Below are 16,801 nucleotides of genomic sequence, written 5' to 3' on the forward strand. Positions count from 1 at the left end.
ACAATAAAAGTTGTTCTCTTGGGTCCTTCATTTACCTTTAAGTTCATATAAGTAGGAAAATGAAATATTGAATTTAAAAAAACCAAGTGCCGAATAAAGTATGAGCTTGAGGTCTTAAGATGAAAAGGTCTAACAAATATTTCTCAAACATTTGCATAAGTTGAAAAGGGACTGCCTGCCTTAACCAATCCGACTATGTAGACCGAAGCTTTTAACTCCCACGAGAGCAAAGGCACCGTCACGGGCCTATTGCATGTATAAGCTGCTTTTGCAATTAAAGAGAATGAAATGAAACTCCTTGTAAGCTTTTGCTTTTCTCAGTTTTGTGGAGGAGACGTAGATGATGGAGGTAAGGATAGGATTGAAGAAGAAACGGTGATGATGAGTAGGCAAGGGGATGGATGAAGATGAAGTTTTATTTTATTTTGCCACATTATTATTTTTGAATGAGCAGATACTACCAAAAATTTAAAGTAAATGAATATACAATTACGATAAACTCTTTTTTAAAAAAATTAGGCGTACCACTTTTATAATTGGACTCAATATAAATGGACTATAAATATAAAACATTTCTTGTCTTGTCTCCCGTGTGACGTGTGACTAAATAAACGTCAAATTTTGATTAATCTATATATATAAAATACGTATTTAAATTCGTCGATCTAATATTTTTTTAGAAAACTCAAAAAGAAATTTTTTAAAAAAGAAATGGTTTTCTCAAAGTTATACAAAACATTATTCATTTAGAGTTGTTGAACTGGAGTTTATTGTAAAATGACACTCCCTCGGGCTCTTTATTTAAGAAATAAAAAGTGGATATACGTATATTAAAAAATTAGTTAATTTTTATTGATATTAAAAAGTAAATAAATCAACTTTTAAAATTAATTTTAGAATATTTTGTAAACATAACTGTATTAATTATGACATTGAAAATAAAATCATAAAAATTTAAATTAAATGAAAGGTATTATAAAAAAAAATATATTTGATATAATAAATCTTAATAAAAATGCTTATCTTTTGGTTCGTTAAATATTTTTTTTTATATTTAAAATTGAATGGAGTAATTTATAAATTTAATCATAAAAATAGTTGTATAAAAATAAATTTGATATAGGTAATATTTAAATTTAAAAATAATATCAACGAGTTAACGAGTTAGATTAGCTTTAACACTTATCTTATGTTATCCTATGAATCAATTACAAATTACAATAATTAAACTGTTAAAAATATTTCACTTTAGTTATATTACTTAAATGTCATATATAAATTGTATTAACGATATAAAAAGTTCTAACTAAATGTGTATCAAAATTAATATAATTAATTAAGCATCCATAAAATGGAGAGAGGAATCAACTGTAAATCATATCCACGCGCCCAGCCTGTGCTATTATCTAACTGTTTCCTTTCTTGTTATTCTCGTCTTGCGTTTTTCTTCCACGGTCATCACAATTTCAACTTTTATTTACTACTATCTCTGTTAACCATAGTTGATTTTATGCACTTTTCCTATTTCTGTTTCTTGCTTTGTGTCTCAATTTGGGTTGAATATAGATTTTTTTTTTTTTGTAGTTACTAAACAAAGTTATCATGGAATAACCACAGATTTAGAAGTTGTATTATTATACTTGTAGAATTTTAGATTCCTTAGTAACCCTTATTGGCATGGCTGGTCAAAGTCAAACTCTAGACTTAGAGGGATCTTTGATTGGTGAGGGTAATGGGAAGGAATCGTTAGTTAGGGTATTGGATTCTGATTTGCATATAGATAGTGTTTGTGGTGATGTGGATTTTGATGGATCAATTGAGGAGGATAAAGATGTGAAGAATCCTACTATTGAAGGAGGAATTGTTAGGTTTGAGGGTTCTCAATTTGTTAGGTCTTTAGAAAGTAAGAGTGAGAATGAGAAAGTTGAGTTGAGTGGAAATGAAATAACTTTGAAAACATTGGAGAAAGAAGTGATGAGTGATGTTATTCAGGCTGAGTTAGATGTTAGACGAAGTGTTGGAGTGAAAGACAGCGTTTTTGGGAAGATTAATGATTCACAGAAAGAGGAGGAAATTGGGGAGGAAGGATTTAATGATTCCAAAAAGCGAAGAGCAAAAGATGGAAAAGTGGTAAAGTGTGCTTTCATGAAGAGTTCAGGAAAAAGTTATCAGGCAAGTTATGAGCTGCCGACAAAAAAAGGTCGGTTTTCTGTGTGTGATTTGGTTTGGGGCAAAGTGAGAAGCCACCCGTGGTGGCCAGGACAGATATTTGATCCATCGGATTCGTCTGCACAGGCGAAGAAGCATTTTAAAAAGAATCACTATTTGGTAGCATATTTTGGAGATGGAACGTTTGCTTGGAATGAAGCGTCTAAGCTGAAGTCATTTAGGACACATTTCTCTTATATTGAAAAGCAGAAAAATTCAGATGTGTTTCGGAGTGCTGTGGATTCTGCTTTGGATGAAGTGAAAAGACGGGTAGAATTTGGGCTGGCATGTTCCTGTGTACCTAAAGATACCTATGACAAGATTAAACTCCAGATTGTTGACAACTGTGGGATTCGACAAGAGCCGAGTTTTGTACATAGAGTTGATGAATCTTTAAATGTTAGCTCCTTTGTACCTGAGAAGCTTATGGAATACTTGAAAGATTTATCCAAGTTGCCAACTGGAGGCTTTGATCGATTGGAGCTTTTGATAGCCAAGGCTCAGTTGCTTGCGCTCAATCGTTTAAAGGGTTACTCTTACTTGCCTGAATTACAGTATTGTGGAGGTTTGGGCAACGACACTGACATCTCGATTAACGATACTGATAAACGATTGAGTGAAGTTAATGAGCACACAATTCATGTGAGTAAAATTGGTGATAAAACTGGTACTGGAGATACAAAAACCACAAACCGATCCTGTCGCAAGCATAAACATAACCTAAAGGATGGAATGTATCCAGCAAAAAAGAAAAACTTACTAAAACAAGCAAGTGGGACTCCAGATTCTACCCATGGTGATTACCAGAATGATGAGGCCATTGCTAATCTGATTTCTCCTGTCTTTTCCAAGAAACGAAAGACTGTTGATCATTATGTCGACGTCTCAGGGAAAAAAGGCAGAAGAAATACGATTTCCCTTGAAAAAGTTTCAAACACCACAAAACAATCGTCATTTAAAATTGGTGAATGTATTCGTAGGGTTGCTAAACAACTTACTGTGCCGCTCTCTGCATTGAAATATCCTGGAGACAGATCTCTGATGGCAGATGGAAATGCAGATAGTTTTTCAGGAAATGAATCTGATTTCTTCTCCCCTAATCTTGAGACTCAGAAGTCAAACTCGATTTTTCCCACAGAGTTTTCATCTCTAGATGATTTGCTATCTTTACTTCAGTGGGTAGCACATGAACCACAGGGAGATTACAGTTTCTTGAATGTTATAGTGAGTTTCTTCTCAGATTTCAGGAATTCAATCATTATTGAAAATGATTCTGGGAAAGAAATCTTACCTACAAATGAAGTTGGCACCAAAAGGAAGAACCGAACCGTCAGTGGATCTCCTGAGATATTTGACTTTGATGATCCGAATGACACTTATTGTACAGACATGGTCATACAGAATGGTTCCAAAGAACAACAATCACAGAGAAGCAGCAGACTTAACTGCCAGCATGCGCCTTCTGAGCTGGAAAAACCTATTCATGTTTATACTCGTAGGTCCAATTCGAGGAAAAAGTATTTTGATAGCAATCATGCCGAGGTTCCTGAAAAACCTTCTGGTTATATAGATGAGAAATCCCCGGCTGAACTTGTTTTGAAGTTTGCTGAGTTGGATTCTGTTCTCTCGGAAACTAGCCTAAATAATATTTTTAAGCATTTTGGACCTCTAAAGGAATCTGAAACAGAAATTGATAGAGGAAGCAGCCAGGCAAGAGTGGTTTTCAAGAAGTGTGCTGATGCAGAGGCTGCTTTCAGTAGTGCTAAAAAGTTCAACATATTTGGACGAACTCTAGTAAATTACCAGCTTAACTATGCACCAAGTGCACTGTTGAACGCTTCGTCTTTTGTCACAACGCAAGACCAGGAATTGCATCTTGATCTTTCCAATGCTGAGCTTAATATGGTCTAAGATTCTAATTTGGTAACTAACATTTTAACTTTCATATGCATTATTTTGCGAAGGAATTCTTTGATATGTGCACTTGTCATGGTTTATGTGATGGTAATGCTAAGTTTTTCATCTAAGGGCTGATTGAATTATTTCCTTTCTAGGTCGTGAATATTTTTATTGCCAATGTTGTTCTACAAGAAACAGAACAAGAAGATCTGGAGGATGTTTAGAAACCCCTACATTTTACAATCCAGCCAAGACAAAATGAAATTAGTGTCACTGTCCAGCAACATTATGAGACTAAAGAATTGTTTTTTGGAAGAAAACAAGGTATTACTTGGACAAATTTAATTAATGATTTCCGGCTTTAATGATACCAAATGCCAATGTATCCTCTGTTAGCTCTATTTTACTTTCTTAGAGATATGGGGCATTAAAAAGGAAAGTTTCAATCTGGGAGAGGGTGGTGTTGATAACAGATTAACAGTGTATTGATCTATCTTGAAGTTTGGCATTGAAAATGTTGATAAGTAAACTATCCAGTTTCTGTGGTAGAAAACAGGAATTTGATTTCCTATATGTTTAGCTACTCCTAGGATTTCTAACTATTTTGTCACTTAAGATATATAGATACCGAAATCTTTGTTGTTTATAGGATTTTACCGTGTGCTAATGACTGTACTGTACGTACATCTTGTGTTTGGTCTGGAATTTTTTTTGACATTTACTTCAAATGCAATTGTCTATAAAAAACTAGATTTTGAACCTCGCGTTGCGTGGTTAAAAGTGATATTTTGTGTATTTTATTAGAGTAAATTTTAGTGTTGATACTCTGAAAATGAAAATATTTATTTTAATGTGGAATCAATATATCAAATTTAAAATCAAGAAGTTGTAGAATAGATTAATTGACTATAGAATAGAGGGCTGACAAAATAACTATATGAATTTAAGCAAATGAATAAGAAAAAATATAATAGTATAGTTTAAAACTAAGATTTAAAGAACAATATATAAAATGCATATTTAGTACACTATAAACATATTCAGTAACAGAAGGAAGTTAAAAATTTGTTTCAATACATGTGTGGATATGAACATATTAATGGATGTTAAATCAAATGTATGTGAATGAACACACACACACACACACATATATATATATATATGAACGAATAATAGTATGTAGAGAAAAAACAATTAATATTAAGACTTTAGTTATTTTTCATGATAATTTATAATAGTAGAAACTACTACTATTGTAGATTATAATGACTTTTGATGGAGTAAAAGGGTTAGCTCAAGCGATTTGAACTCACAATCGAACTCTTTGATTTCATAGAAATCTGAGTAAAATGAAAAGAACCGCAATGGTAAGCTGAATGAATGAATAGTAGTCGTGGTGGTGGTGGTCTTGGAAGTGTGTTTTAATATATTATAAATAGATTACATTTGTGATTCTCATTGTAGGGAGTGCTGAAAACGACGTCGAGCATAGCATAACTGACTAAACCGTCCAACCAGTTCATTGCTTAATGGCTGCCAAAGGAGGTAACCAGAATGTTGATTCATCTGGCCATCCATTATTCTGTTTATAGATTTTCATTTGACAGTAGGGCATTGTGTTATTGTTACTGCTTCTTAGTTTGCCATACTTTTCCTAGTTCCCTGCTCCTTGTAGTGGCCATTTACAGATTCTTTGTAAACTTTTTAGTCTGTATCTATGCTGTTACTTTAGAGGGATAGAGGTTAACACTGTCCACATGGGTTACTAACTTACTATGCTGCAGAAATTTGTAAGTGCAAAAATATGTTAATTAGACCCTTTACTGTCTGTATCTATGCTGTTACTTTAGAGAGATAGAGGTTAACACTATCCACATGGGTTACTAACTTACTATGCTGCAGAAATTTGTAAGTGCAAAAATATGTTAATTAGACCCTTTGCTGTCTTCATATTTCATTGCAATGGGTTTTTTTATATAAGATATTTTCAGATAGGGATGGCCATAAAGTCCACAGACTTTTGTACACTTACTGTAGTCAAATGTTAAAGTAGTTGCAACCCTTCATTCCATACATGACTAATTTTTTGTTACCTTTTCTTTGGGTGCCGTGTTTTTAAAGAAATCCCTTTTCTAAAATAATATACCCTGCTTCTAAGCTTTGGGGGTATGAGTATGACTACAAATTCTTCTAATCTTTGAGTAAGATTGTCCATATTAATGATATCTCGTATATTAAATTGTTATTTACTTGTTCAAATTTCATTTTTTAAATGACCATGGGTGATTTCAAAACTCAACCCAAGTTCTTAAATATACACCAAATCATTACAAAATCAGCTGGTGTTCTTACAGCAAAGGCATTACTCTGCTGTTTATCGCTTTTCCTTTAATTTTTTGCCTGCCTGATAAAGTGATATAATAGGAAATTATGTAAATGAGAATTTATGGCAAGGTTGCGGTTAAAAGATGTATGAAGAAGGCTGTGAATGGTTTTTTTTTTTTTGTGTGCACTTTCTCCCCCAGCTCAGTTAAGGGCCTCTGAAACCATTGTATCATTCATGTAGCTAATCCACATAACGAGAAGCAGCGTGGTTGTTTGTGATTAACATAAGAACAAAAAAAAACGTTTTGGATGTTAGCACTTCAGCACAATCCATTTCTTGGTCGAAGTCCTTAAAAGCTACTACTAACAACAATTAATAAAGTTGATGTATCTAGTTAAGTACAGATACACAAATTTTTTAAATACATTTTTTTGTTTATATTTTCTTTCAAGAGTATTTCATCCGACTTATTTTAATTGTCTATTTAAGTTGTACGCAGTTTTTAAGAAAATCATTAATTTTATTCATTTCAATTATAAAATAAATTTTATTTACTCAAATACCTTTATTAATTGAGTTAGTCGAAAATTAGATAAATTGAGATACAATAAACAAGCGTATATTAGTGGAGAAAAATAATTAATGTTGTACTAATATTATAAAATGACAAATAATTTAAGATAAAAAATTGACAAATCTAATACATATGTATATAAAAGTTAGATGCTATGGAATTCATTCATTTACCCCCTCTTACCTTTTTGACACCTCTAATTTTTTAGGTTAAATAGTTTATTTATTTATTTTTGTCTCTCTTATTCTACATTGATTTGACACTTCAATTTTATAGTTTTACTTTTTTTTTCAAAACAATATGTTTTCATCTTTATTCTTTTGACTTAATTGTAGTTTTGGTACTTCTATTTTTATCAATTCATGAAAAAAATATTTGTCATTTTTGATATATTGGTCCTTTTATAAAAAAAATATTTGACATTGATAAATAAAAAATACAAAAAATATATTTACTACTTATAGATATTAAAAAGTTACACAAAATATTTGTCAATGATATATAAAAAAATATGGGATAAATATTTGTCATTGATAAATATAAAAAACACATGACAAATATTTATAATTAATAAAATATAAAAATATGTAGAACAAATATTTGTCATAAAAAAATATTAAAAAAAGCACACAACAAATATTTGTCAAAAAAATAAGAATGATTATAATACACTAACTATAATTTTTCATATAATAATATAAAAAAATGATACAAATATTTTTCATTGACACGTATAAAAAGACGAGAGACATATTTGTAAATGATAAATATAAAACAAAATCTCAAATAAATATTGATCACTAAATATAGATAAACATGGTAAATTGATCACTAAATATAGATGAACATGGTATATATATTTATAAATTTAAAACAACACAAGAGAAATAATTATCATCGATACATTAAACATCCATGATATATATTTGTCGCTAATAAATAATAAAAAATATGTGATACATATTTGTCACTGATACATATATTAAAACACAAGACAAATATACGTTTTTTTATGTATAAAAATACATGGCTCATATTTATCACTAATATATATATATAAATACATGGAAAAATATATGTCATTGATACATGATAATTGAATGGGATAAATATTTCTCAATGATGAATATAAAAAAATACGAGACAAATATTTGTTACTGATAAATATTAAAAAAATCATATAAAATAAATATTTATCATTAATAAATAAAAAATAATACGCAACAGATATTTGTCACTAAAATTAAAAAAAAATTCAGGACAAATATTTATGAGGCCAATATCTATCACTGATACATAAAATAAAACACATGACATATATTTTTCATTGATTGATTTTTTTTAATAAATTATGGGACAAATATTCATCATTGATAAATATAAAATATGACACATTTTGATTTTTTTATATCTTCTAAATAAAACTGAGAATAATTACAATATATAAAATTATAATTTATTATTAAAGTCATACACGAGATAAATATTTATTATTAAAAAAAATATAAAATTAATGTCTTTTTAATACTGTCTACATAAAAATTAGGATAATTATAATACACTCATTATAAAAAAAATTATAGGTAAAACACCATTTTGGTCCCTGAAAGTATATGACAGTATTATTTTGCTTCGTGACTCATTTTAGTCATTTTAGTTTTTGACAGTAAATTATATCTTTCAATGACTTTTATAATAGTAAGTTGTATTTTCCATAAACTATTTTGATAATTCAATAATTAATTTTATTTTTTTGTTAAGTAAAAATCAAAATGACAACATCCTATACTTTGTACTTTTAGAGAATAGAATAGTATATTCAAAAAATTATACATGTGTCTTGGACACGTGCGAATGCACACATCACTTACTAACGAGACATTTAAAATAAAAATTTAAATAAGACTTTAAAATAAAACACCTCTCTTAATATTAAAAAAAAATGATTATATTTGAGAGACAAATAAATTTCAAATAAATGTCTTATATTAAAAGATGAATGAGATATTTTTTTTATTGGTATACCCTTATTTATTATATCTGAATTCACTTAACTACTCAACTAACTATTACTATTAATAGACGTGGTGTTTGATGTGGACACATCTATTACCACTAATCAAGTAGACGACGCCGCATGACATTTAACATGGCAGATAGGAACATTCATTACCACTAATGGAGATCACCAAACACTAGGGACTAACGAGACCAACAGACTCATAGGTTTACAATTATTATGTGAATAATACATCTGATTTTGGTTTTACAAAAATTGCTACCTTTCCTGTCAATAAACTTTAAAAATTATATTTTCTGCTAATCATTTTCAATCTAAAAATCTCACCATATTGCAAAAATTGAATAAAAAACTTTGAGAGCTACTGCTTCCAGTTTTTTAAGTATGATTTGTACACTTTTTTAAAGGAATGATTTGTACACATTAATTCACTTATTTCAACGAATTGTGCTAAAAAATGCGAAACCTTAATTCACGAAATTTAACAACAATGTATCAAACTAACCAGGTAGTATATTAGTAAAATGCAAAATGAATGATGGAAAGAAACATAATTAAAAATTTATGCGTTGTCTGGATGGTTTTCCTAATATCCAATATTTCTCTTTTTTAACTATTGATTATTGAAGCTACCAATCCTTCGAAGAACATTGTACTTTGACAAATCAACTAAAACTCATTAAAAAGATAAAAACAAACTATTTTCCCTAAATTAAATTAAACAATAAATGCAGTTTGTGTAAATAAACACTGATATAATATCTGTTTTTTCTCAAAATTTGAAAATATAATATCTAAACATAATTCTCAAAACAGGCACTTCTCACTCACCATGACAAGTTACATGGAAAATCACATATTTTCCCTTTAGTGGGTAAGGCAGCTAAATTTGATAATAATTGTATCAAAAATCTACATGAATATCGCTACCAAAATTCTGCCACCTATGCTTTCTTCACACGAGTACCTAAATTTAATCACCAAACCATTGTTTCCATTCATCCCACATGAACAAGCATTAACGTGACATAAATGAGATGAGGAGAAGCAAATAATCTATTCATGATTTTGCATTGAAGGCATGACCAAATGTTGTGGATGCACCTGCAAGTCAGCAACAGATTAAAAAATTGTTACTAAGTCTTAAGAACTATGTTCTTACTTACTAGCATAAAACTATAAGTAAAGATATAATAAGAACATAAAAATTATGATCTTCAAAGAAAAAGGACTCCAATGATAAAACATGGTTTTGGATTCTTAGAATGCACGCAGTTGTTGATATGGAAGTAGGATCAAAATCAGACGTCTCATGTTCCAAATTTGTATTTTGGACTCAATCAAACAAAGTCGAACTCGAATGTGGGACATCTAAACTTGACCCAACGGTCCGATCATGTGACTACGTCAAATGTGTAAATTCCCTCACCGTAGGGAATCCAGATTCAATAAAAGAATAACTATCAAACACACGATACCCTAGCTCCTCCTCAAAATGAAGATAAATAACCACAGTACCGAGAAAACAAATTAAAAACATAACTGGGCTCCATAAACCACAGTGTGAAACAAGACTTGAATCAGAAGTATAATTAAACAAAACAGGTACTGTACTGCTGGAGGCAACAATAGTGAAACACAACCAAAGAAAAACAACACTTCTAGAGAAAAAAAAATGGCCACATGAAAGGAACTGGACAGTAGGATGCCCAGCGAGGGAAAACTAGGCAATACTGTGAAGATGCACAGTAGGGATACAAAGTAGCCATTTAAAAATGTAATGGAAAGGCGTAGGTGATCATACCACCACAAGCTATCAATCCATCAAATGAAACTACAAAATTTATATAAAAGGAATATGTTTGAAGACATAAAAAAAATGTTGAACTGAGACGCCGAAACCTTGCGAATCACACCTAATCGTGAACACAGAAACTGGCTCAAATAAGTTCGGCCGACAGGCTTAAATGTGTCTGGGTTCAGTAAACTAGCTTAGCAAAAGATGACTTGTTTAAAGTCATTGTTCCAGGCTTACATAACCTAGCTAATCAGCAGCCCTACAATGGTAATGTCTGTTTCTCAAACTGAAAGCAGAAAAATAGGTGAAACAAAAATCGAAAATAAAGGAGGATTTTCCCAATGAGCAATTGTTGAATTCCAATGAGGTCCAACTATGGAAGGGATACAAAAGAATAGAGAAACATTCAGTCTCAACTCTGAACTTCAGTAGTCAGATAGAGAACAACAAAACACATCGGCCAGAGTGATTCCTCAATCAAATACAACAGTTCATGATACAGGTAGAACACGACAAAGGCAAATACAGCCTAGATATACCACTGAAAAGCAAAACGACAGCAATTTGAAGGTAATGGTAGTATCAGATTATAGGTAAAAAGTGTGATTAAAAAGTCAGCAACTAACTGAAAACACTGACAAACATCAAAGAGAAAAGGATGGTGAAATGAAAATCAGAATAACACCAGGCAGAAATAATGAAAAGATTGTGGAGAAAAATAACGCTCTATCTCTAAAGTCCACTCCGAATTTCCTCTAAAGCAACTTGGTAAGCTAGATTATTTTTGGGTCATAGAGGTTAAACATCTTCCAGTGGCTCCTTATTATTAACACAAGGGAAGTACTTTCAAAAGTTATAAACCAAAACTCATATGTTTAGAAATCATGAGGTAAGGAAAAGGTCAATATGTGCCTATGTTTCATTCCACGTATCCATTTGGATGATTGGTATGTGAACAGATAATTGCGTGAATAATCCCCATGTAAGATAAGACTTCAACAGCGGGTTTAATTTCCCTCCCCAATCTATTTGAACTGATTTAATGAATTGGTAGTGCTAACCATGGCCCTAAATTGGCAAAATATATTGTTTCATATGTATTTCCCTCCCCAGTCTATTTGAACTGATTTAATGAATTGGTAGTGCTAACCATGGCCCTAAATTGGCAAAATATATTGTTTCATATGTATTCCTTTCCCATTCTATTTGAGCTGATTTAATGGATTGGTAGTGCTAAGTGCAATCATGGCCCTAAATTGGCAAAATATATTGTTTCATATTTTATCTTTTACTAAGAATATTTCACAACTTAACTTATCGAATCTCCACAAATGAGCATGTATGTGTACAGTAAAAAACTAAGCATGCATCTATTCAAAAGAGACGGAGAGATTATTACCTGGGAACCATTATAGTTAAAAGAACCCTGCTGAACAAGCTACCAAAGCATAAATCAACAGCAAAACAAAGCACATGTTAGCTAATAAAATGAACCTTGTTTTGACCAACAAGTCACCATAATAAAAACACATAAATCAAAAACATAAATCCAAAAAAGTTGTGTGATCACACCTGAGCATTTTGGCCCACAGGGCTGACTTGATCTCGTCTACCAGATCCATCACCACTTCTAACAGATCCTTTATTGTCACCCTATCAGAAATTATAGTTCGCAAATATTAGCATTTCCATTGGCAAGACATTGCAAGGTAAAAACAAGATAATACAATCAATCAAAGGGGGGGATTAACTAACCTCTATCTATGATAGTTGTAGACATTTCAAAATCACCGAGTGAACAAGAAGGAAAAAAAACACAGTCAGATAAATATTAGGCAGTAAAGAACATTATCAAAATTTCATAGAGAACATTAGAATCCAATCACTTCAAAACATAATAACACTATATATGAATCATCCAAAAACAAACATTAACTGAAGGTGAAAAAAGAAAGTAAAATTACCTCTCTGTACCTTGCTAGGTACACCTTAAGCGGTTCTATATAGTCTTCAAATCCTAAAGTAGCCATTGCCCATAACAAATCATCTCCATTAATAGTCTTTCTCTTCTCCTTCTGACATTTCTCACTCGCCCTACAACCCACCAAAATTTACCATTTCAAATTCAAACAAGAAATAAACACAATAGGGTCTTGATAACATGTGCCCTAAGTTCTTAGGGCAGATGCTAAGGAATAAAAATGTAGAATATTTATCTTGAAAAAAAACTAATTTAAAACTTTTTAGGAGTTGAATGCACAATTTACAAGATAAAATTTCTATTTTTGATTCTTTAACATTAGCATTTGCCAACAAAATAATGCCCTGAAATATTTCCTTCCAACATCATATAATATAAATTGACAAAGCACTAATCATTCATTCCATTCCAAAATTACAATACACCCCAATTACCAAAAACTGCAATTTATCACATAATATAAATTCAGACAAGAAACAGACAAAAATAAAGCCCTAAAATCTTTTCCTCCCAACATCACATCACATAATATAAATTGACAAAGCACTAATCATTCATTCCATTTAAAAATTACAATACATTTATCCATTTAAAAGAAATAAAGAAAACGTTTTTAAGCATTTAAATTAAAAATACTCACTCGCTAGTAATAAAGCTGATGAATTCAGAAACACATTCTTGCATCGTGTCTTTAGCATCTTTAGCAATCTTTCCATTGGAAGGTAAAGCTTTCTTCATGATTCTGCTAATGTTAGCAATAGGCAAGAAACGATCTTGTTCACGCGCGGCAGAGGAAGAACCGCGTGGGCTCTGGTCGCCACCACTGTCGTGGTCACGAGGTGGACTCGTTGCATCTGCCATGGCATAAACCCTAGAAGCAACGAATCGGATCAAAAAAATATAACAATAATAATCATAAATCAATGCGATGATAACAATAATAAAAATAATAATAATAATAATAATAATATAATAATATAATAATAATAATAATAACAATAATAATAGTAATAATAATAATAATAATAATAATAATAATAGTAATAATAATGTATAGTGTGTGTGATGAAAGATTTGAATGGTGGAAAATTAAATGGTGATGGAGATGGAACGGTAAAGATCTGAAATGCACGTGGATGAAATTGAATGAATGGTTATATACCTCTGTGTGTTGAGTGAGTGAAGAGAGAGAAAGAATTGCGTGTTTGGCGCCTGAAGGGAAAGAATTGATTGGGTGTGTTGGTTGGAAGACAAATATTCCAAGTGAACCAACTCCCATACAATTTAAGGCGGATTTCTTATCACTTGCATAAAACAAAAAGTGATTTTATCGGTCATTTTGAGATTAAAATTATTTAGAGATTTTTTTATAAAATAAAAATTTATTAAATTAAAAAAAAAATGCAGAAAATTTTCTTCTAATTAAACAAGTTCCGTGTTCCCTGATCTTTGGGTTAATATAGTTTAGTTTAGATTCTTTTTACATATTATTTTTAATTGTCTTAAATATCGCTTCTTTAAGAGGTGATTTACTGACTATAGAACAATTCTTCCAATGTTTAATAGATATTGCGTTCTCTTCTTCTTCAATGTATCTGGTATTATTTGTTTCGTTCTTTAAAAAAACGTCGTAATATCTCCAAATCCAACATGATGGGGGTGTTTGACATGGTCTGTTTGAAAAGTATCAATCTATAAGATGATGACAGGAGACATAGGACTATGTGCAAGTGTTACTTGCTTTCGTTGTAATAGTTGCGCTGAAATTATTGTACGTGTCAATGTAAATTGTAACTATGATATTTGCATTAATTTTTTAGATCATTTCATTGTTGAAGACCAGTGTAGGAGCATATTTTTCAACATATATCTCGATGATCGAGGTGGAAGGAGGTTCAAGCCTCTAAGAGCTTGGGACCCTCCAAATTTTTTAAATATTTTATATATCTATCATATAACAATTACTTTACCTCCACCGCAAAATGTATAGATAAATAGTTTGTTATTATGATGAGCCAACAAAAAAAAATTAACTTTACGTTTGTTAACAAATACAGTTAAGTAATTAATTTTTTAAATTTTATGCAAAATATTAGTTAGATGTATTTTTTAAATTCAACAAATAATAATATTAAATCATTTAAATATATTTAATTTTTATTTATAACACTGATAGTAGATAATATTTAATAGTAAAACAATGGCAAAAGTTGATCTCGATCATTAAATTATATGTTCGATTAACGCTTGTCCATACAACTAAGTTTATTTTTGTCTATTTTGATCATGTCGCAGATGATCTCTGCATAGTCTAAAGAAGTCCTGGTCCTTTCTTGAATCTTAATGTTGGTGATTGTCATACCTTTGATGACCTATCTTCTTGTCGTGGGGATCTCATTATCAAATGATTCAATTGTTAGTACTAGAACCTCTACTAGTATATTTGCATAATTTATATTTAGTATTTGACTTGCGAAGTGTTTTCATATCACTTCACTCATTATAAACAAATTTACTTGTCTTAACTACCATCGTAGAAAAATGTTTCAATCCCACAATTTTTCTTAAACTTGGTTTGTCTGAAATATTTTCTATGAGTCGTCCTAATAATCGTTTGGTTTGTGTAAGTCACAACTATCGTGAAACCAATAAATTTGTCGATTTTCTTATTAAATTGAGGTGTCTTGACAAATCTTCTTGTACTTTGTTATGATGTAATGGGGTGTAGAACACCTTACTTCACCTTGGTTTTTATGTAAATGATTTATTCTATAAAAGAGTATAAATATTCAAAAAGTGTATCAATTTAGTCACATCATAACATTATCAATGTTCCAAAAAGAATTGTCAAATTAGTTTTCCTAATTGTATTTGTTGGGACTAAAATGACATTAAACTAGTAATATCAAAGATAAATTTGAAACTAAATAAATAACAAATTTAGACAAATAGGAAAAGTCTCATTTTAAAATAATAATATTGTGGAATATTGTGTAAAAATATATATAAATCTCCATCAAAATCAGTATTACGCAACTAAATGTGTATGATTTTAGAATCAATTTTTTAAATTGAGTCATAGTCTTAAAAAACATTAAGGCTGAGTGCAATTCCTATAATTATAATTTAAGCTTAATTGCACTTTTGGTCCCCCTATTATAGGTGAAAATTGAAAGTAGTCCCCCCATTTTGTTTCTCCCCAGTTTTAGTCTCCCAAACAGAATTTGAGTCCAAATCATGATGAGTTGTCATTTTTTAATGACGTGTCAATAAAAAAGCTGACGTGGCAGACGCATACGTGGAATAAACTTATTATTATATTATTTCTGATTAAAAAATATAATTTATATTTTTAAAAATCATTATTATAATTATTAAAAATCATTATTACAAATAAAATTTATTTGTTAAAATTAAATTAAAAGAAAAAACACCTAAAATCAAAAATCCTAAACAAATCAAAATCAAAAGGATTCACTCATGAACCCTAAAATCATTCTGAACCTAAATAATCAAATTTCTTTTAATTTAGGGTTCAGAATGATTTTAGGGTTCAGAATGATTTTAGGGTTCATGAGTGAATCCTTTTGATTTTGATTTGTTTAGGATTTTTGATTTTAGGTGTTTTTTCTTTTAATTTAATTTTAACAAATAAATTTTATTTGTAATAATGATTTTTAAAAATATAAATTATATTTTTTAATCAGAAATAATATAATAATAAGTTTATTCCACGTATGCGTCTGCCACGTCAGCTTTTTATTGACACGTCATTAAAAAATGACAACTCATCATGATTTGGACTCAAATTCTGTTTGGGGGACTAAAACTGGGGAGAAACAAAATGAGGGGACTACTTTCAATTTTCACCTATAATAGGGGGACCAAAAGTGCAATTAAGCCATTTATTCGTAAAACAATTTGTTTATGTGTAAGAAATTTGATTATTTTTAAGAGCCTCTTTACTCTTCTCTATTTTATTGTTCTTCAATCAT

At 30.3% G+C, this 16,801-nt stretch overlaps 2 protein-coding genes across 3 annotated transcripts; one reads left to right on the forward strand and one right to left on the reverse strand.

Annotated features, from left to right (window-relative positions):
- Window positions 1-1,370: 1,370 nt before the first annotated feature.
- LOC101489065 (PWWP domain-containing protein 5-like) lies at window positions 1,371-6,064 on the forward strand. Of its 2 annotated transcripts, XR_001143619.3 has the most exons (3): window positions 1,371-4,131; window positions 4,263-4,431; window positions 5,572-6,064. XR_001143619.3 is itself a non-coding variant. In XM_012714342.3 (2 exons), exon 1 carries the CDS (start codon window positions 1,678-1,680, stop codon window positions 4,117-4,119), a length of 2,442 nt encoding a protein of 813 aa, XP_012569796.1. In that variant the 5' UTR covers window positions 1,371-1,677; the 3' UTR covers window positions 4,120-4,131; window positions 4,263-4,871. The 2 variants fall into 2 exon arrangements, 1 of the variants encoding a protein (XP_012569796.1); XM_012714342.3 differs by lacking the exon at window positions 5,572-6,064 and having other exon boundaries at window positions 4,263-4,871.
- A 3,726-nt stretch (window positions 6,065-9,790) lies between these two features.
- Window positions 9,791-14,109, reverse strand: LOC101489398 (nuclear transcription factor Y subunit B-1-like). Its single transcript, XM_004495185.4, has 7 exons — window positions 13,969-14,109; window positions 13,447-13,677; window positions 12,790-12,919; window positions 12,581-12,586; window positions 12,398-12,478; window positions 12,225-12,263; window positions 9,791-10,131 (listed from the first exon to the last, which is right to left on the reverse strand). Exons 2-7 carry the CDS (start codon window positions 13,665-13,667, stop codon window positions 10,084-10,086), a joined length of 525 nt encoding a protein of 174 aa, XP_004495242.1. The 5' UTR covers window positions 13,668-13,677; window positions 13,969-14,109; the 3' UTR covers window positions 9,791-10,083.
- Between the last annotated feature and the right edge of the window lie 2,692 nt (window positions 14,110-16,801).

This window comes from Cicer arietinum, chromosome 4 (assembly GCF_000331145.2).
Source record: "Cicer arietinum cultivar CDC Frontier isolate Library 1 chromosome 4, Cicar.CDCFrontier_v2.0, whole genome shotgun sequence".
In the NCBI taxonomy this organism is placed as follows: domain Eukaryota; kingdom Viridiplantae; phylum Streptophyta; class Magnoliopsida; order Fabales; family Fabaceae; genus Cicer; species Cicer arietinum.

What these genes read in the sequence shown, in the direction of transcription:
- LOC101489398 (XM_004495185.4), bottom strand. Translation starts at nt 13,667, where the DNA reads ATGGCAGATGCAACGAGTCCACCTCGTGACCACGACAGTGGTGGCGAC. An exon ending in ATCAGCTTTATTACTAGCGA is followed by an intron (nt 12,920 to 13,446) that starts GTGAGTATTTTT and finishes GGTGGGTTGTAG; the next exon opens with GGCGAGTGAGAAATGTCAGA. An exon ending in CTGTGGGCCAAAATGCTCAG is followed by an intron (nt 12,264 to 12,397) that starts GTGTGATCACAC and finishes ATGCTTTGGTAG; the next exon opens with CTTGTTCAGCAGGGTTCTTT.
- LOC101489065 (XM_012714342.3), top strand. Translation starts at nt 1,678, where the DNA reads ATGGCTGGTCAAAGTCAAACTCTAGACTTAGAGGGATCTTTGATTGGT.